General features: G+C 31.4%; 1 protein-coding gene across 1 annotated transcript; it reads left to right on the top strand.

Moving 5' to 3' along the window:
• Window positions 1-17,766: 17,766 nt before the first annotated feature.
• LOC132628929 (uncharacterized) lies at window positions 17,767-18,498 on the top strand. Its single transcript, XM_060344679.1, has 2 exons — window positions 17,767-18,376; window positions 18,473-18,498. The coding sequence occupies exons 1-2, from the start codon at window positions 17,767-17,769 to the stop codon at window positions 18,496-18,498; spliced, it is 636 nt and encodes a 211-aa protein (XP_060200662.1).
• Window positions 18,499-21,353: the final 2,855 nt, after the last annotated feature.

Genomic DNA, 21,353 nt, shown 5'->3' with positions numbered 1-21,353 from the left:
TGCCTGGTCCATGTGTTGGGACGAGCGTGTTCTTGGCAGAATCAGTGGTCCTTCAGGGCAGCCACATATACTTTATTTTCAAATAATCCAAAACTCTCTTTATAAATTATTTTGTGATGTGATATAGCTGTGAGCCATGATATTGGGCATTGTGTATGCTTCCCTCAGCATTGTGTATGCTTCTTGATTATATTGGGGCATTGTGTATGCTTCCCTCAGCATTGTGTATGCTTCTTGATTATATTGGGGCATTGTGTATGCTTCCCTTAGCATTGTGTATGCTTCCGGACATATTTGACACATTGTGTATGTTGCCGTGGATTCATAGTGTTGTCTAATTCTTTAACTGCCACTTATGGCGGCTCGTAGTTTAAATTGTGTTGAGATATATAATATATTCGATAGACAGTGGTTTGGACCTTGGTTGCTATTATATAACGATATGTTCATGTGCATAATATTTTTGTGCTTCTTGTGTGTTTGTATTTTCTAACACTTGTTCCAGGGGTATTTGAAGTGGCGGGTCGAGGATCTTACTAGGTTATATTTATGTATAACTCACTCCTTACCTGCATGTCCATGCAGTTACTGTATTTGAGAACGAGGCTGGTAATTGAAGACTTCGTGAGTGGATTCTGTTGCTGAGGTGAGCCACTGCATTGTTCGTGGAGGCAGCCATTTCAGCTTTATCTAGTTTATTTCTAGTTATTTCTTTTATTTTGGGTTTACATGCCCGACACTCAAACTCATGTAACTCTGTTAGATGCTCCATGGTCTTAGCGTGGGATGTGGGCTAGAGATTCTTTTTACCTTAGCGTTGATTGGTTTTCATAAATCGATTATGGATTTGGTTGACAACTATTTCGCATTTTATCATTAATAACGTTGTTGGATCTGCACTTATTTTCTTTTGGTGCTTTTGGTAAGTAGTTAAGAGTATGATATATGGTTCGCCAGGCGGGTGGTGTTTGCTGGGTGTCAATCACGTCTAGTGGGTGTTTTGGGTCGTGACACTATGTGAGCTGGCCATGTTAGATGATGAGCGTTAATTCAAGTTTCCTTGCATCACTTAAAAACTAAAAAACAAAGTGAAAAGTGTAAAGACTTAGGGATACTAGTGAATATACTAAGAATTTGAACTAACTCTTGCAATTTCTATTACATTTACGCTCAATTGTGGCGGTACTAATATTTGAATTCGAGTATGATCACTATGTGAGCTGGCCATGTTAGATGAAGAGAGTTAATTCAAGTTTCCTTGCGTCACTTAAAAAGTAAAAAACAAAGTGAAAAGTGTAAAGATTTAGGGATACTAGTGAATATACTAAGAATTTGAACTAACTCTTGCAATTTCTATTACATTTACGCTCAATTGTGGCGGTACTAATATTTGAATTCGAGTATGATCACTATGTGAGCTGGCCATGTTAGATGAAGAGAGTTAATTCAAGTTTCCTTGCGTCACTTAAAAAGTAAAAAACAAAGTGAAAAGTGTAAAGATTTAGGGATACTAGTGAATATACTAAGAATTTGAACTAACTCTTGCAATTTCTTTAACATTTTTGCTCAATTGTGATCGTACTGATATTTGAATATGAGTACGATCACTACATGAGCTGCCCATGTTAGATGACGACAGTTAATTCAGGTTTCCTTGCATCACTTAAAAGACAAACCATTATGTCAATGAAACTGAATAAATTAGAAAACAAAGCGAAAGAAGTAAAGATTTAGGGATACAGTGTAAGTAATTAATTGCATTTCTAGTGAATATGCTCAGAACTCGAACTCTTGCAATTTCTTTAACATTTACGCTCAATTGTGTTCGTACTGATATTTGAATATGAGGACGATCACAACATGAGTTGCCCATGTTAGATGACGAGAGTTAATTCAAGTTTACTCGCATCACTTAAAGACGCACAAAATTTTCTAAATGAAAGTGAAGAAATAAAAAACAAAATGATAGAAGTAAAGATTTAGGGATAAGATTTAAGTAATTAATTGCATTTCTGGTGAATATACTAAGAATTTGAAATAACTCTCGCAATTTCTTTAACATTTACGCTCAATTGTGGTCTTACTGATATTTGAATATGAATAAGATCACTGTGCGAGTTGCACATGTTAGATGATGAGAGTTAATTCAAGTTTTCTTGGGTCACTTAAAAGATAAACCAATTTCTAAATGAAAGTGCATAAACTATAAACAAATCCGGATAGAGTTTTAATAATTAATTGCATTTCTAGTAAATATACTAAGATTTTGAATTAACCTCGCAATTACCTTAACATTTACGCCCAATTGTGGTCATACCGATACTTGAATACGAGTATGATCGCTACATGAGTGTCCCATGTTACATGACGAGAGTTAATTTAAGTTTGTTTGCGTCGCTTAAAAGACAAGCAATTATGTAAATGAAACAAGAAAAGTGAAAGAAGTAAAGATTTAGGGATAGGTTGTAAGTAATTAAATGCATTTCTAGCGAATATACTATGAATTTGAATTAACTCTCGCAATTTCTTTAACATTTACATTCAATTGTGGTCGTATTGATATTTGAATACGAGTACAATCACTACGTGAGTTGCCCATGTTAGATGATGAGAGTTAATTCAGGTTTCCTTCCGTCACTTAAAAGACAAATCAATATGTAAGTGAAATTATAGAAATTTAAAACAAAATAAAATAAGTAAAGATTTAGTGATAGGGTTTAAGTGAATAATTTCATTTCTAATGAATATACTAAATTTTTGAACTAACTCTCGCAATTTCTTTAACATTTACGCTCAATTGTGGTGGTACTGATATTTGAATATGTGTACAATCACTACGTGAGCTACCCATGTCAGATGACAAGAATTAATTCAATTTTTCTAGCGTCACTTAAAAGGCAAACAATTATGTAAATGAAACTGAAAAACGTAAGAAACAAAGTGAAAAGTTTAAAGATTTAGGGATAGGGTGTAAGTGATTAATTGCATTTCTAGTGAATATACTAAGAATTTGAACTAAGTCATGCAATTTCTATAATATTTACTCTCAGTTGTGTTTGTACTAATATTTGAATACGAGTATGATCACTACGTGAGCTGCCCATGTTAGATGACGAGAGTTTATTAAAGTTTCTTACGTCACTTAAAAGACAAATCATTATGCCAATGAAACTGAAAAAAATTAAAACACAACGCAAAAGAAGTAAAGATTTAGGGATAAGTGTAAGTAATTAATTGCATTTCTAGTGAATATACATAGAATTCGAACTAACTCTTAAAATTTCTTTAACATTTCAGTTCAATTGTGGTCGTACTGATATTTGAATATGTGTACGATCACGACGTGAGCTGCCCATGTTAGATGACAAGAATTAATTCAAGTTTCCTAGCGTCACTTAAAAGACAAACAATAATGTAAATGAAATTGAAGAATGTAAAAAACAAAGAATTAATTCAAGTTTCCTAGCGTCACTTAAAAGACAAACAATAATGTAAATGAAATTGAAGAATGTAAAAAACAAAGTGAAAAGTTTAAAGATTTAGGGATAGGGTGTAAGTAATTAATTGCATTTCTAGCGAATATACTAAGAATTTGAACTAAGTCATGCAATTTCTATAATATTTACTCTAAGTTGTGTTTTTACTGATATTTGAATATGAGTACGATAACTACGTGAGCTGCCCATGTTAGACGACGAGAGTTTATTAAAGTTTCTTGCATCACTTAAAAGACAAACCATTATGTAAATGTAACTGAAGAAATTAAAACACACCGCGAAAGACGTAAAGATCAGTGTTATCAAAAGCGAAAAGCGCAAAAAAGCTCTAAGGTCAGCTGGGGCTTTAAGTGCAAAGCGCAAATAAAGCGTGAGATTTAATGAAAAAAAGCGCAATGGTGCAAAAATACAGATATATATATACATATGCTTAGTCCAAGATTGATAATAATAAGCATGAATACAAATATATGGACAAAGAAATTGTAAAAATATTACGATAAAGTGAACTATCAATCATCTAGTGTCACCTCTCCAAGAGAGGCTCATTGGCAAGGAAAAGTATGTCTTAGCCTTGATGATGACACTGAAGCGCACATAAAGCGAGGCGAAGCGCTTAACATGTTTTGAGCCTCACTTTAGGGCTTAAGCGCGCCTTTGATAACACTGGTAAAGATTAGTGATAAGTTTTTAAGTAATTAATTGCATTTCTAGGAAGCATACTGAAAATTTGAACTAGCTCTCGCAATTTCTTTAATTTTTACACTCAATTGTTTTCGTACTGATATTTGAATATGAGTACGACCACTGCGTGAGTGTCCCATGTTACATGACGAGAGTTAATTCAAGTTTCCTTGCGTCACTTAAAAGACAAAATTTTATGTAAATAAAACAAGTAAAAAACAAAGTGAAAAGTGTAAAGATTTAGGCATAGGGTGCAGGTGATTAATTGCATTTCTAGTGAGTATACTAAAAATTTGAACTAACTCCTGCAATTTCTTTAACATTTATGCTCAATTGTGTTCGTACTGATATTTGAATATGAGTACGATCACTACGTGAGCTACCCATGTTAGATGACGAGAGTTAATTCAAGTTTCCTTGCGTCACTTAAAAGACAAAAATATTTTATAAATGAGAGTGAAGAAAAACAAAATGGTAGAAGTAAAGATTTAGGGATAAGATTTAATGTAACTAATTGCATTTCTAGTGAATATACCAAGAATTTGAATTAACTCTCGCAATTTCCTTAACATTTATGCCTTGTGGTCGTACTGATAATTGAATATGAGTACGATCACTATGTGAGCGTCCCATGTTACATGACGAGAGTTAATTCAAGTTTCTTTGTGTCACTTAAAAGACAAACAATTATGAAGTAATAGGCAAAGTGAAAGAAGTAAAGATTTAGGGATAGGGTGTAAGTAATTAATTGCATTTCTAGCGAATATACTAAGAATTTGAACTAACTCTCGCAATTTCTTTGAATATACTAAAAATTTGAACTTCAATTTTTTTGAATATACTAAGAATTTGAACTAATAGCCTGTTTGGCCAAGCTTATTTTCCCCCAAAAGTACTTATTTTTTCAATAAGTGCTTATTTGAAAAAAAGTGAGGTGTTTGGCCAAGATTTTGGGAGAAAATAAGTGCTTCTGGAGAGTAGCAGAAGCAGTTTTTCAGAAGCTAAAAAAAACAGCTTTTGCCCAAAAGCACTTTTTTGAAAAGTACTTTTGAGGAAAATACAAATAGAAGCACTTTTTAAAAGCTTGGCCAAACACTAATGACTGCTCAAAAGTATTTTTTTAATTAATTGTCCAAACACAAACTGCTTTTCCCCAAAAGTGTTTTTTTGAAAAGTACCTTTTAAAATAAGCTAATTTTATAAGCTTGGCCAAACAGGCTATAAGTCTTGCAATTTCTTTAACATTTACGCTCAATTGTTGTTGTACTGATATTTGAATACGAGTACGATTCTACGTGAGCTGCCAGTGTTAGATGACGAGAGTTAATTCAAGTTTCCTAGCGTCACTTAAAAGGCAAACAATTATGTAAATGAAAGTATAGAAATTTAAAAGCAAAATAAAATAAGTAAAGATTTAGTGATAGGGTTTAAGTAAATAATTGCATTTCTAGTGAATATACTAAATTTTTGAACTAACACTCGCAATTTCTTTAACATTTACGCTCAATTGTGGTCGTACTGATATTTGAATATGAGTACGATCACTACGTGAGCTGTCCATGTTAGATGATGAGAGTTAATTCAAGTTTTCTTGTGTCACTTAAAAGACAAACCATTATGTAAATGAAACTGAAGAAAGTAAAAAACAACGTGAAAGTGTAAACTGTAAAGATTTAGTGATAAGGTATAAGTAATTAATTGCATTTCTAGTGAATATACTAAGAATTTGAACAAACTCTCGCAATTTCTTTAACATTTACGCTCTATTGTGTTCGAAATGATATTTGATTATGAGTATGATCACTACGTGAGCTGCCCATGTTAGATGACGAGAGTTAATTCAAGTTTCTTGCGTCACTTAAAAGACAAACCATTATGTCAATGAAACTGAAGAAATTAAAACAGAAAGCGAAAGAAGTAAAGATTTAGGGATACAGTGTAACTAATCAATTGCATTTCTAGTGAATATACTTTGAATTTGAACTAACTCTTGAAATATCTTTGAACTAACTCTTGAAATTTCTTTAACATTTAAGTTCAATTATTGTCGTACTGATATTTGAATATGTGTACGATCACTACGTGAGCTGCCCATGTTAGATGACAAGAATTAATTCATGTTTCCTAGCGTCACTTAAAAGGCAAACAATTATGTAAATGAAACTGAAGAATGTAAAAAACAAAGTGAAAAGTTTAAAGATTTAGGGATAGGGTGTAAGTAGTTAATTGCATTTCTAGTGAATATACTAATAATTTGAACTAAGTCATGCAATTTCTATTATATTTACGCTCAATTGTTTTCGTACTAATATTTGAATATGAGTACGATCACTACGTGAGCTGCTCATGTTAGATGACGGGAGTTTATTAAAGTTTCTTGCATCACTTAAAAGAGAAACAATTATGTCAATGAAACTGAAGAAATTAAAACACAACGCGAAAGAAGTAAAGATTTAGTGATAAGGTTTAAGTAATTAATTACATTTCTAGGGAATATACTAAAATTTGAACTAACTCTCGCAATTTCTTTTATATTTGCGCTCAATTGTGCTCGTCCTGAAATTTGAATATGAGTACGAACACTGCATGGTTGTCCCATGTTACATAATGAGAGTTAGTTCAAATTTCCTTGCGTCACTTAAAAGACAAACTTTTATGTAAATAAAACAAGTTAAAAACAAAGTGAAAAGTGTAATGATTTAGGCATAGGGTGTAGGTGATTAATTGCATTTCTAGTGAGTATACTAAAAATTTGAACTAACTCTTGCAATTTCTTTAACATTTACGCTCAATTGTATTTGTACTGATATTTGAATATGAGTACGATCACTATGTGAGTTGCCCATGTTAGATGATGAGAGTTAATTCAGGTTTCCTTGCTTCACTTAAAAGAAAAAAATATTTTATAAATGAGAGTGAAGAAATAATAATTAAAAAAAGGTAGAAGTAAAGATTTAGGGATAAGATCTAATGTAATTAATTGCATTTCTAGTGAATATACCAAGAATTTGAATTAAATCTCGCGATTTCCTTAACATTTACGCCTAATTGCGGTCGTATTGATAATTGAATATGAGTATGATCACCACGTGAGCGTCCCATGTTACATGACGAGAGTTAATTCAAGTTTCTTTGTGTCACTTAAAAGACAAACAATTATGTAAAAGACACGAGTAATAGGCAAAGGAAAGAAGTAAAGATTTAGAGATAGGGTGTAAGTAATTACTTGCATTTCTAGCGAATATACTAAGAATTTGAACTAACTCTCGCAATTTCTTTAACATTTACTCTCAATTGTTGTCTTACTAATATTTGAATACGAGTACGATCACTATGTGAGCTGCCAATGTTAGATGACGTGAGTTGATTCAAGTTTCCTAGCGTCACTTAAAAGGCAAACAATTATGTAAACGAAAGTATTAAAAAGAAAATAAAATAACTAAAGATTTAGTTATAGGGTTTAAGTAAATAATTGCATTTCTACTGAATATACTAAATTTTTGAACTAACTCTCGTAATTTCTTTAACATTTACGCTCAATTGTGGTCGTACTGATATTTGAAAAGGAGTACCATCACTACGTGAGCTGCCCATGTTAGATGACCAGAGTTAATTCAAGTTTTCTGTGTCACTTAAAAGACAAACCATTATGTGAATGAAACTGAAGAAAGTAAAAAACAATGTGAAAGTGTAAATTGTAAAGATTTAGTGATAAGGTAAAAGTAATTAATTGCATTTCTAGTGAATATACTAAGAATTTGAACAAACTCTCGCAATTTCTTTAACATTTACTCTCTATTGTGTTCGAAATGATATTTGATTATGAGTATGATCACTACGTGAGCTGCCCATGTTAGATGACGAGAGTTAATTCAAGTTTCTTGCGTCACTTAAAAGACAAACCATTATGTCAATGAAACTGAAGAAATTAAAACAGAAAGCGAAAGAAGTAAAGATTTAGGGATACAGTGTAACTAATCAATTGCATTTCTAGTGAATATACTTTGAACTTGAACTAACTCTTGAAATATCTTTGAACTAACTCTTGAAATTTCTTTAACATTTAAGTTCAATTATTGTCGTACTGATATTTGAATATGTGTACGATCACTACGTGAGCTGCCCATGTTAGATGACAAGAATTAATTCATGTTTCCTAGCGTCACTTAAAAGGCAAACAATTATGTAAATGAAACTGAAGAATGTAAAAAACAAAGTGAAAAGTTTAAAGATTTAGGGATAGGGTGTAAGTAGTTAATTGCATTTCTAGTGAATATACTAAGAATTTGAACTAAGTCATGCAATTTCTATTATATTTACGCTCAATTGTTTTCGTACTGATATTTGAATATGAGTACGATCACTATGTGAGTTGCCCATGTTAGATGATGAGAGTTAATTCAGGTTTCCTTGTTTCAGTTAAAAGAAAAAGATATTTTATAAATGAGAGTGAAGAAATAATAATTAAAAAAAGGTAGAAGTAAAGATTTAGGGATAAGATCTAATGTAATTAATTGCATTTATAGTGAATATACCAAGAATTTGAATTAAATCTCGCGATTTCCTTAACATTTACGCCTAATTGCGGTCGTATTGATAATTGAATATGAGTATGATCACCACGTGAGCGTCCCATGTTACATGACGAGAGTTAATTCAAGTTTCTTTGTGTCACTTAAAAGACAAACAATTATGTAAAAGACACGAGTAATAGGCAAAGGAAAGAAGTAAAGATTTAGAGATAGGGTGTAAGTAATTACTTGCATTTCTAGCGAATATACTAAGAATTTGAACTAACTCTCGCAATTTCTTTAACATTTAAGCTCAATTGTTGTTGTACTGATATTTGAATACGAGTACGATTCTACGTGAGCTGCCAGTGTTAGATGACGAGAGTTAATTCAAGTTTCCCAGCGTCACTTAAAAGGCAAACAATTATGTAAATGAAAGTATAGAAATTTAAAAGCAAAATAAAATAAGTAAAGATTTAGTGATAGAGTTTAAGTAAATAATTGCATTTCTAGTGAATATACTAAATTTTTGAACTAACACTCGCAATTTCTTTAACATTTACGCTCAATTGTGGTCGTACTGATATTTGAATATGAGTACGATCACTACGTGAGCTCTCCATGTTAGATGATGAGAGTTAATTCAAGTTTTCTTGTGTCACTTAAAAGACAAACCATTATGTAAATGAAACTGAAGAAAGTAAAAAACAATGTGAAAGTGTAAACTGTAAAGATTTAGTGATAAGGTGTAAGTAATTAATTGCATTTCTAGTGAATATACTAAGAATTTGAACAAACTCTCGCAATTTCTTTAACATTTACTCTCTATTGTGTTCGAAATGATATTTGATTATGAGTATGATCACTACGTGAGCTGCCCATGTTAGATGACGAGAGTTAATTCAAGTTTCTTGCGTCACTTAAAAGACAAACCATTATGTCAATGAAACTGAAGAAATTAAAACAGAAAGCGAAAGAAGTAAAGATTTAGGGATACAGTGTAACTAATCAATTGCATTTCTAGTGAATATACTTTGAATTTGAACTAACTCTTGAAATATCTTTGAACTAACTCTTGGAATTTCTTTAACATTTCAGTTCAATTATTGTCGTACTGATATTTGAATATGTGTACGATCACTACGTGAGCTGCCCATGTTAGATGACAAGAATTAATTCATGTTTCCTAGCGTCACTTAAAAGGCAAACAATTATGTAAATGAAACTGAAGAATGTAAAAAACAAAGTGAAAAGTTTAAAGATTTAGGGATAGGGTGTAAGTAGTTAATTGCATTTCTAGTGAATATACTAAGAATTTGAACTAAGTCATGCAATTTCTATTATATTTACGCTCAATTGTTTTCGTACTAATATTTGAATATGAGTACGATCACTACGTGAGCTGCTCATGTTAGATGACGGGAGTTTATTAAAGTTTCTTGCATCACTTAAAAGAGAAACAATTATGTCAATGAAACTGAAGAAATTAAAACACAACGCGAAAGAAGTAAAGATTTAGTGATAAGGTTTAAGTAATTAATTACATTTCTAGGGAATATACTAAAATTTGAACTAACTCTCGCAATTTCTTTTATATTTGCGCTCAATTGTGCTCGTCCTGAAATTTGAATATGAGTACGAACACTGCATGGTTGTCCCATGTTACATAATGAGAGTTAGTTCAAATTTCCTTGCGTCACTTAAAAGACAAACTTTTATGTAAATAAAACAAGTTAAAAACAAAGTGAAAAGTGTAATGATTTAGGCATAGGGTGTAGGTGATTAATTGCATTTCTAGTGAGTATACTAAAAATTTGAACTAACTCTTGCAATTTCTTTAACATTTACGCTCAATTGTATTTGTACTGATATTTGAATATGAGTACGATCACTATGTGAGTTGCCCATGTTAGATGATGAGAGTTAATTCAGGTTTCCTTGCTTCACTTAAAAGAAAAAAATATTTTATAAATGAGAGTGAAGAAATAATAATTAAAAAAAGGTAGAAGTAAAGATTTAGGGATAAGATCTAATGTAATTAATTGCATTTCTAGTGAATATACCAAGAATTTGAATTAAATCTCGCGATTTCCTTAACATTTACGCCTAATTGCGGTCGTATTGATAATTGAATATGAGTATGATCACCACGTGAGCGTCCCATGTTACATGACGAGAGTTAATTCAAGTTTCTTTGTGTCACTTAAAAGACAAACAATTATGTAAAAGACACGAGTAATAGGCAAAGGAAAGAAGTAAAGATTTAGAGATAGGGTGTAAGTAATTACTTGCATTTCTAGCGAATATACTAAGAATTTGAACTAACTCTCGCAATTTCTTTAACATTTACTCTCAATTGTTGTCTTACTAATATTTGAATACGAGTACGATCACTATGTGAGCTGCCAATGTTAGATGACGTGAGTTGATTCAAGTTTCCTAGCGTCACTTAAAAGGCAAACAATTATGTAAACGAAAGTATTAAAAAGAAAATAAAATAACTAAAGATTTAGTTATAGGGTTTAAGTAAATAATTGCATTTCTACTGAATATACTAAATTTTTGAACTAACTCTCGTAATTTCTTTAACATTTACGCTCAATTGTGGTCGTACTGATATTTGAAAAGGAGTACCATCACTACGTGAGCTGCCCATGTTAGATGACCAGAGTTAATTCAAGTTTTCTGTGTCACTTAAAAGACAAACCATTATGTGAATGAAACTGAAGAAAGTAAAAAACAATGTGAAAGTGTAAATTGTAAAGATTTAGTGATAAGGTATAAGTAATTAATTGCATTTCTAGTGAATATACTAAGAATTTGAACAAACTCTCGCAATTTCTTTAACATTTACTCTCTATTGTGTTCGAAATGATATTTGATTATGAGTATGATCACTACGTGAGCTGCCCATGTTAGATGACGAGAGTTAATTCAAGTTTCTTGCGTCACTTAAAAGACAAACCATTATGTCAATGAAACTGAAGAAATTAAAACAGAAAGCGAAAGAAGTAAAGATTTAGGGATACAGTGTAACTAATCAATTGCATTTCTAGTGAATATACTTTGAATTTGAACTAACTCTTGAAATATCTTTGAACTAACTCTTGAAATTTCTTTAACATTTCAGTTCAATTATTGTCGTACTGATATTTGAATATGTGTACGATCACTACGTGAGCTGCCCATGTTAGATGACAAGAATTAATTCATGTTTCCTAGCGTCACTTAAAAGGCAAACAATTATGTAAATGAAACTGAAGAATGTAAAAAACAAAGTGAAAAGTTTAAAGATTTAGGGATAGGGTGTAAGTAGTTAATTGCATTTCTAGTGAATATACTAAGAATTTGAACTAAGTCATGCAATTTCTATTATATTTACGCTCAATTGTTTTCGTACTAATATTTGAATATGAGTACGATCACTACGTGAGCTGCTCATGTTAGATGACGGGAGTTTATTAAAGTTTCTTGCATCACTTAAAAGAGAAACAATTATGTCAATGAAACTGAAGAAATTAAAACACAACGCGAAAGAAGTAAAGATTTAGTGATAAGGTTTAAGTAATTAATTACATTTCTAGGGAATATACTAAAATTTGAACTAACTCTCGCAATTTCTTTTATATTTGCGCTCAATTGTGCTCGTCCTGAAATTTGAATATGAGTACGAACACTGCATGGTTGTCCCATGTTACATAATGAGAGTTAGTTCAAATTTCCTTGCGTCACTTAAAAGACAAACTTTTATGTAAATAAAACAAGTTAAAAACAAAGTGAAAAGTGTAATGATTTAGGCATAGGGTGTAGGTGATTAATTGCATTTCTAGTGAGTATACTAAAAATTTGAACTAACTCTTGCAATTTCTTTAACATTTACGCTCAATTGTATTTGTACTGATATTTGAATATGAGTACGATCACTATGTGAGTTGCCCATGTTAGATGATGAGAGTTAATTCAGGTTTCCTTGCTTCACTTAAAAGAAAAAAATATTTTATAAATGAGAGTGAAGAAATAATAATTAAAAAAAGGTAGAAGTAAAGATTTAGGGATAAGATCTAATGTAATTAATTGCATTTCTAGTGAATATACCAAGAATTTGAATTAAATCTCGCGATTTCCTTAACATTTACGCCTAATTGCGGTCGTATTGATAATTGAATATGAGTATGATCACCACGTGAGCGTCCCATGTTACATGACGAGAGTTAATTCAAGTTTCTTTGTGTCACTTAAAAGACAAACAATTATGTAAAAGACACGAGTAATAGGCAAAGGAAAGAAGTAAAGATTTAGAGATAGGGTGTAAGTAATTACTTGCATTTCTAGCGAATATACTAAGAATTTGAACTAACTCTCGCAATTTCTTTAACATTTACTCTCAATTGTTGTCTTACTAATATTTGAATACGAGTACGATCACTATGTGAGCTGCCAATGTTAGATGACGTGAGTTGATTCAAGTTTCCTAGCGTCACTTAAAAGGCAAACAATTATGTAAACGAAAGTATTAAAAAGAAAATAAAATAACTAAAGATTTAGTTATAGGGTTTAAGTAAATAATTGCATTTCTACTGAATATACTAAATTTTTGAACTAACTCTCGTAATTTCTTTAACATTTACGCTCAATTGTGGTCGTACTGATATTTGAAAAGGAGTACCATCACTACGTGAGCTGCCCATGTTAGATGACCAGAGTTAATTCAAGTTTTCTGTGTCACTTAAAAGACAAACCATTATGTGAATGAAACTGAAGAAAGTAAAAAACAATGTGAAAGTGTAAATTGTAAAGATTTAGTGATAAGGTATAAGTAATTAATTGCATTTCTAGTGAATATACTAAGAATTTGAACAAACTCTCGCAATTTCTTTAACATTTACTCTCTATTGTGTTCGAAATGATATTTGATTATGAGTATGATCACTACGTGAGCTGCCCATGTTAGATGACGAGAGTTAATTCAAGTTTCTTGCGTCACTTAAAAGACAAACCATTATGTCAATGAAACTGAAGAAATTAAAACAGAAAGCGAAAGAAGTAAAGATTTAGGGATACAATGTAACTAATCAATTGCATTTCTAGTGAATATACTTTGAATTTGAACTAACTCTTGAAATATCTTTGAACTAACTCTTGAAATTTCTTTAACATTTAAGTTCAATTATTGTCGTACTGATATTTGAATATGTGTACGATCACTACGTGAGCTGCCCATGTTAGATGACAAGAATTAATTCATGTTTCCTAGCGTCACTTAAAAGGCAAACAATTATGTAAATGAAAGTATAGAAATTTAAAAGCAAAATAAAATAAGTAAAGATTTAGTGATAGGGTTTAAGTAAATAATTGCATTTCTAGTGAATATACTAAATTTTTGAACTAACACTCGCAATTTCTTTAACATTTACGCTCAATTGTGGTCGTACTGATATTTGAATATGAGTACGATCACTACGTGAGCTGTCCATGTTAGATGATGAGAGTTAATTCAAGTTTTCTTGTGTCACTTAAAAGACAAACCATTATGTAAATGAAACTGAAGAAAGTAAAAAACAACGTGAAAGTGTAAACTGTAAAGATTTAGTGATAAGGTATAAGTAATTAATTGCATTTCTAGTGAATATACTAAGAATTTGAACAAACTCTCGCAATTTCTTTAACATTTACGCTCTATTGTGTTCGAAATGATATTTGATTATGAGTATGATCACTACGTGAGCTGCCCATGTTAGATGACGAGAGTTAATTCAAGTTTCTTGCGTCACTTAAAAGACAAACCATTATGTCAATGAAACTGAAGAAATTAAAACAGAAAGCGAAAGAAGTAAAGATTTAGGGATACAGTGTAACTAATCAATTGCATTTCTAGTGAATATACTTTGAATTTGAACTAACTCTTGAAATATCTTTGAACTAACTCTTGAAATTTCTTTAACATTTAAGTTCAATTATTGTCGTACTGATATTTGAATATGTGTACGATCACTACGTGAGCTGCCCATGTTAGATGACAAGAATTAATTCATGTTTCCTAGCGTCACTTAAAAGGCAAACAATTATGTAAATGAAACTGAAGAATGTAAAAAACAAAGTGAAAAGTTTAAAGATTTAGGGATAGGGTGTAAGTAGTTAATTGCATTTCTAGTGAATATACTAATAATTTGAACTAAGTCATGCAATTTCTATTATATTTACGCTCAATTGTTTTCGTACTAATATTTGAATATGAGTACGATCACTACGTGAGCTGCTCATGTTAGATGACGGGAGTTTATTAAAGTTTCTTGCATCACTTAAAAGAGAAACAATTATGTCAATGAAACTGAAGAAATTAAAACACAACGCGAAAGAAGTAAAGATTTAGTGATAAGGTTTAAGTAATTAATTACATTTCTAGGGAATATACTAAAATTTGAACTAACTCTCGCAATTTCTTTTATATTTGCGCTCAATTGTGCTCGTCCTGAAATTTGAATATGAGTACGAACACTGCATGGTTGTCCCATGTTACATAATGAGAGTTAGTTCAAATTTCCTTGCGTCACTTAAAAGACAAACTTTTATGTAAATAAAACAAGTTAAAAACAAAGTGAAAAGTGTAATGATTTAGGCATAGGGTGTAGGTGATTAATTGCATTTCTAGTGAGTATACTAAAAATTTGAACTAACTCTTGCAATTTCTTTAACATTTACGCTCAATTGTATTTGTACTGATATTTGAATATGAGTACGATCACTATGTGAGTTGCCCATGTTAGATGATGAGAGTTAATTCAGGTTTCCTTGCTTCACTTAAAAGAAAAAAATATTTTATAAATGAGAGTGAAGAAATAATAATTAAAAAAAGGTAGAAGTAAAGATTTAGGGATAAGATCTAATGTAATTAATTGCATTTCTAGTGAATATACCAAGAATTTGAATTAAATCTCGCGATTTCCTTAACATTTACGCCTAATTGCGGTCGTATTGATAATTGAATATGAGTATGATCACCACGTGAGCGTCCCATGTTACATGACGAGAGTTAATTCAAGTTTCTTTGTGTCACTTAAAAGACAAACAATTATGTAAAAGACACGAGTAATAGGCAAAGGAAAGAAGTAAAGATTTAGAGATAGGGTGTAAGTAATTACTTGCATTTCTAGCGAATATACTAAGAATTTGAACTAACTCTCGCAATTTCTTTAACATTTACTCTCAATTGTTGTCTTACTAATATTTGAATACGAGTACGATCACTATGTGAGCTGCCAATGTTAGATGACGTGAGTTGATTCAAGTTTCCTAGCGTCACTTAAAAGGCAAACAATTATGTAAACGAAAGTATAGAAATTTAAAAAGAAAATAAAATAACTAAAGATTTAGTTATAGGGTTTAAGTAAATAATTGCATTTCTATTGAATATACTAAATTTTTGAACTAACTCTCGTAATTTCTTTAACATTTACGCTCAATTGTGGTCGTACTGATATTTGAATAGGAGTACCATCACTACGTGAGCTGCCCATGTTAGATGACCAGAGTTAATTCAAGTTTTCTGTGTCACTTAAAAGACAAACCATTATGTGAATGAAACTGAAGAAATTAAAAATCAATATGAAAAGTGTAAGTGATAAGGTATAAGTAATTAATTGCATTTCTAGTGAATATACTAATAATTTGAACTAACTCTCGCAATTTCTTTAACATTTATGCTCAATTGTGCTCGTAATGATATTTGAATATGAGTACGATCACTACCTGAGCTGCCCATGTTAGATGACGAGAGTTAATTCAAGTTTCTTGCTTCAGTTAAAAGACAAACCATTATATCAATGAAATTGAAGAAATAAAACACAACGCGAAAGAAGTAAAGATTTAGGGATACAACGTAAGTAATTAATTGCATTTCAAGTGAATATACTTAGTATTTGAACTAACTCTTGAAATTTATTTAAAATTTAAGTTCAATTGTGGTCGTACTGATATTTGAATATGTGTACGATCACTACGTGAACTGCCCATGTTAGATGACAAGAATTAATTCAAGTTTCCTAGCGTCACTTAAAAGGCAAACAATTATGTAAATGAAACTGAAGAATGTAAAAAACAAAGGGAAATGTTTAAAGATTTAGGGATAGGGCGTAAGCAATTAATTGCATTTCTAGTGAATATACTAAGAATTTGAACTAAGTCATGCAATTTCTATTATATTTACGCTCAATTGTTTTCGTACTAATATTTGAATATGAGTACGATCACTACGTGAGCTGCCCATGATAGATGACAAGAGTTTATTAAAGTTTCTTACATCACTTAAAAGACAGACCATTATGCCAATGAAACTGAAAAAATTAAAACACAACGCGAAAGAAGTAAAGATTTAGGGATACAATGTAAGTAATTAATTGCATTTCTAGTGAATATACTTAGAATTTGAACTAACTCTTGAAATTTCTTTAACATTTCAGTTCAATTGTGGTCGTACTGATATTTGAATATGTGTACGATTACTACGTGAGCTGCCCATGTTAGATGGCAAGAATTAATTCAAGTTTCCTAGCGTCACTTAAAAGACAAACAATTATGTAAATGAAACAAGAATGTAAAAAACAAAGTGAAAAGTTTAAAGATTTAGGGATAGGGTGTAAGTAATTAATTGAATTTCTAGCGAATATACTAAGAATTTGATGTAAATAAAACAAGTAAAATAAAACTTTTACATAAAGGACAAACTTTTATGTAAATAAAACAAGTAAAAAACAAAGTGAAAAGTGTAAAGATTTAGTCATAGGGTGTAGGTGATTAATTGCATTTCTAGTGAGTAGACTAAAAATATGAACTAACTCTTGCAATTTCTTTAACATTTACGCTCAATTGTATTTGTACTGATATTTGCATATCAGTACGATCACTACGTGAGCTGCCCATGTTAGATGACGACAGTTAATTCAAGTTTCCTTGCGTCACTTAAAAGACAAAAATATTTTATATATGAGATTGAAGAAAATAAAAAAAAATGGTAGAAGTAAAGATTTAGGGTACGCTGGATACATATACACTACATAAAAAACAGAAATCCACAGTACATGGCTACACCAAAGCAGGCCACATGGCTAGTAAGGAAAATATTCGATGCCAGGAAATGGAGGCCGAATCTGGACGACCTCGACAAATTTTCAGTAGGAGGCAAATTCAGCATTAAACAGGCTTACCAGGCTTCTATTCCTCAATACCCAAAAGTCCAATGGAAAACACTGGTTCTTCTAAAAGGTCCCATACCCAGACAACAATTTATTCTCTGGATGGCAATCCAGAATAGGCTGGCTACAACTGATAGACTGGCTCATTGGGGGATACAAGTTGATCCAATATGCAAGCTATGTACGATTGGCGCCACTGAAAACCATCGACACCTGTTCTTTGAATGTTCGTATTCCAAGTTTATTTGGCAGACCTTACTACATTGGATGGAGATCCAAAGGCCAATAGGGGACTGGAACACGGAGGTTCAGTGGATGGCAAAACGAGTGAACAACAAGAATCCTAAGTGGACGATATTGGGATTTGTTTTTACAGCTACTGTCTATCATGTTTGGAGAGAAAGAAATGCTAGACGATTCCAACAAACAAGCAGGAGCAGTATGGATAGAACGAGAGAAATAGCACTGCAAATACATATTGCAGGCCAACAGTATTGTAAATGGCATGACTGCTTAGTTAAATTAAATAGTTTTCCATGTTAGATGGCTACTGATTTACTAAAAGAAGCTAAATAAATGTAACCTTTGGCAGGTGAAAGTTTAGCTAGTGGACAGTAGATCGGTAACATAGAAATGTTTAGGCTCATAGGTTCTGCTTGAGGTCCTGTCTCTATAGTCCAATGAGCAGGCTGTGTAAAAATTCTACTTGGTTGAAATAATTTTTTTTCAGTTTTGACCAAAAAAAAAAAAAGATTTAGGGATAAGATTTAATGTAATTAATTGCATTTCTAGTGAATATACCAAGAATTTGAATTAACTCTCGCAATTTCCTTAACATTTACACCTAATCGTGGTCGTACTGATAATTGAATATGAGTACGATCACTACGTGAGCGTCCCATGTTACATGACGAGAGTTAATTCAAGTTTCTTTGTGTCACTTAAAAGACAAATAATTATGTAAAAGACACAAGTAATTGGCAAAGTGAAAGAAGTGAAGATTTAGGGATAAGGTGTAGTAATTCATTGCATTTCTAGTGAATATACTAAGAATTTGAACTAACTCTCGTAATTTCTTATAACATTTACGCTCAATTGTTGTCGTACTGATATTTGAATATGAGTACGATCACTACGTGAGCTGCCAATGTTAGATGACGAGGGTTAATTCAAGTTTCCTAGCATCACTTAAAAGGCAAACAATTATGTAAATAAAACTTAAGAAAGCAAAAAAAAAAAAAAAGGTGAAAAGTTTAAAGATTTAGGGATAGGATATAAGTAATTAATTGCATTTCTAATAAAAACACTAAGAATTTGAACTAACTCTTACAATTTTTTTAACATTTACGTCAATTGTGTTCGTACTAATATTTGAATATGTGTACGATTACTACGTGAGCTGCCCATGTTAGATGACGAGAGCTAATTCAAGTTTCCTAGCATCACCTGCCCATGTTAGATGACGAGAGCTAATTCAAGTTTCCTAGCGTCACTTAAAAGACAAACAATTATGTAAATGAAACTAAAGAAAGTAAAAAACAAAGTGAAAAGTGTAAAGATTTAGGGATAAGGTTTAGGGTATTAATAGTATTTCAAGTTAATATACTATAAATTTGAACTAAAACTTGCAATTTCTTTAACATATACGCTCAATTGAGGTCGTATTGATATTTGAATTCGAGTACGATCACTATGTTAGCTGCTCATGTTAGATGAAGAGAGTCAATTCAGATTTCCTTGCGTCGCTTAAAAGTTAAAAATATTTTAAAAATGAAAGTGAAGAAATTAAAAAACAAGATGATAGAAGTAAAGATTTGGGGATAACATTTAAAGAAATTTATTGCATTTCTAGTGAATATACTAAGAATTTGAATAAACTGTCGCAATTTCTTTAACATTTACGCCCAATTGTGGTTGTACTGATACTTGAATATGAGTACGATCACTACGTGAGCGTCCCATGTTACATGACGAGGGTTAATTCAAGTTTCAATGCGTCACTTAGAAGACAAAACAATTATGTAAATGACACAAGCAATAGGCAAAGTGAAAGAAGTAAGGATTTAGGGATTGGGTGTAAGCAATTCATTGCATTTCTAGCGAATATACTATGAAATTGAACTAACTCCCGCAATTTCTTTAACATTTATGCTTAATTGTTGTCGTACTGATATTTGAATATGAGTACGATCACTACGTGAGCTGCCCATGTTAGATTATGAGAGTTAATTCAGATTTCTTTCCGTCGCTTAAAAGACAAATCAATATGTAAATGAAAGTATATTAAAAAACAAAATAAAAAAGTAAAGATTTAGTGATAGGGGTTAAGTAAAAATTGCATTTCTAGTGAATATACTAAAAATTTGAAATAACTCTCGTAATGTTAGATGATGAGAGTTACTTCAAGTTTCCTAGCGTCACTTAAAAGACAAACAGTTATGTAAATGAAACTAAAGAAAGTAAACAAAGTGAAAAGTGTAAAGATTTAGGGTTAGGGTGTAGGTGATTAATTGCATTTCTAGTGAGTATACTAAGAATTTGAACTAACTCTTGCAATTTGTTTAACATTTACGCTCAATTGTGTTCGTACTGGTATTTGAATATGAGTACGATTACCACGTGAGCTTCCCATGTTAGATGACGAGAGTTAATTCAAGTTGCCTTGCGTCACTTAAAAGACAAAAATATTTTATAAACGAAAGTGAAGTAACAAAAAATATGATTGAAGTAAAGATTTAAGTATATGATTTTGAAGTAATTGATTTCATTTCTCGTGAATATACCAAGAATTTGAATTAACTCTCGCAATTTCCATAACATTTACCTCTAATTGTGGTCGTACTGATACTTCAATATGAGTACGACCACTATGTGAGCGTCCCATGTTACATGACGAGGGTTAATTCAAGTTTCAATGTGTCACTTAGAAGACAAAACAATTATGTAAATGACACAAGCAATAGGCAAAGTGAAAGAAGTAAGGATTTAGGGATTGGGTGTAAGCAATTCATTGCATTTCTAGCGAATATACTATGAAATTGAACTAACTCCCGCAATTTCTTTAACATTTACGCTTAATTGTTGTCGTACTGATATTTGAATATGAGTACGATCACTACGTGAGCTGCCCATGTTAGATGATGAGATTTAATTTAAGTTTTCTTGAGTCACTTAAAAGACAAACAATTATGTAAATGAAACTGATGAAGTAAAGATTTAGGGATAGGGTGTAAGTAATTAATTGCATTTTAATTTAAAAAAAAAAAAGAAAAAAATTAATTGCACTTCTAGTTAATATGCTAAGAATTTGAGCTAACTCTCGCAATTTCTTTAACATTTATGCCCGATTGTGGTTGTAATGATATTTGAATATGAGTACGATCACTACGTGAGCTGCCAATGGACAGGCATATAGGATTCAATTGCAATGCAGAAGATCGTATAAAGTCGGTACTGGCGGAGAAACAAGAAAT

The sequence above is a fragment of the Lycium barbarum genome, chromosome 2 (assembly GCF_019175385.1).
Source record: "Lycium barbarum isolate Lr01 chromosome 2, ASM1917538v2, whole genome shotgun sequence".
Lineage (NCBI taxonomy): Eukaryota > Viridiplantae > Streptophyta > Magnoliopsida > Solanales > Solanaceae > Lycium > Lycium barbarum.
Note: the sequence above shows the minus strand (reverse complement) of the source record. Positions and strands in the feature narration are given on the sequence as shown.

Excerpts from the sequence above, each read along its gene's own strand:
- LOC132628929 (XM_060344679.1), top strand. The coding sequence starts at position 17,767 with ATGGCTACACCAAAGCAGGCCACATGGCTAGTAAGGAAAATATTCGAT. Across the intron at positions 18,377-18,472 it reads TATTGCAGGCCAACAGTATT|GTGAAAGTTTAGCTAGTGGA; the intron begins GTAAATGGCATG and ends AACCTTTGGCAG.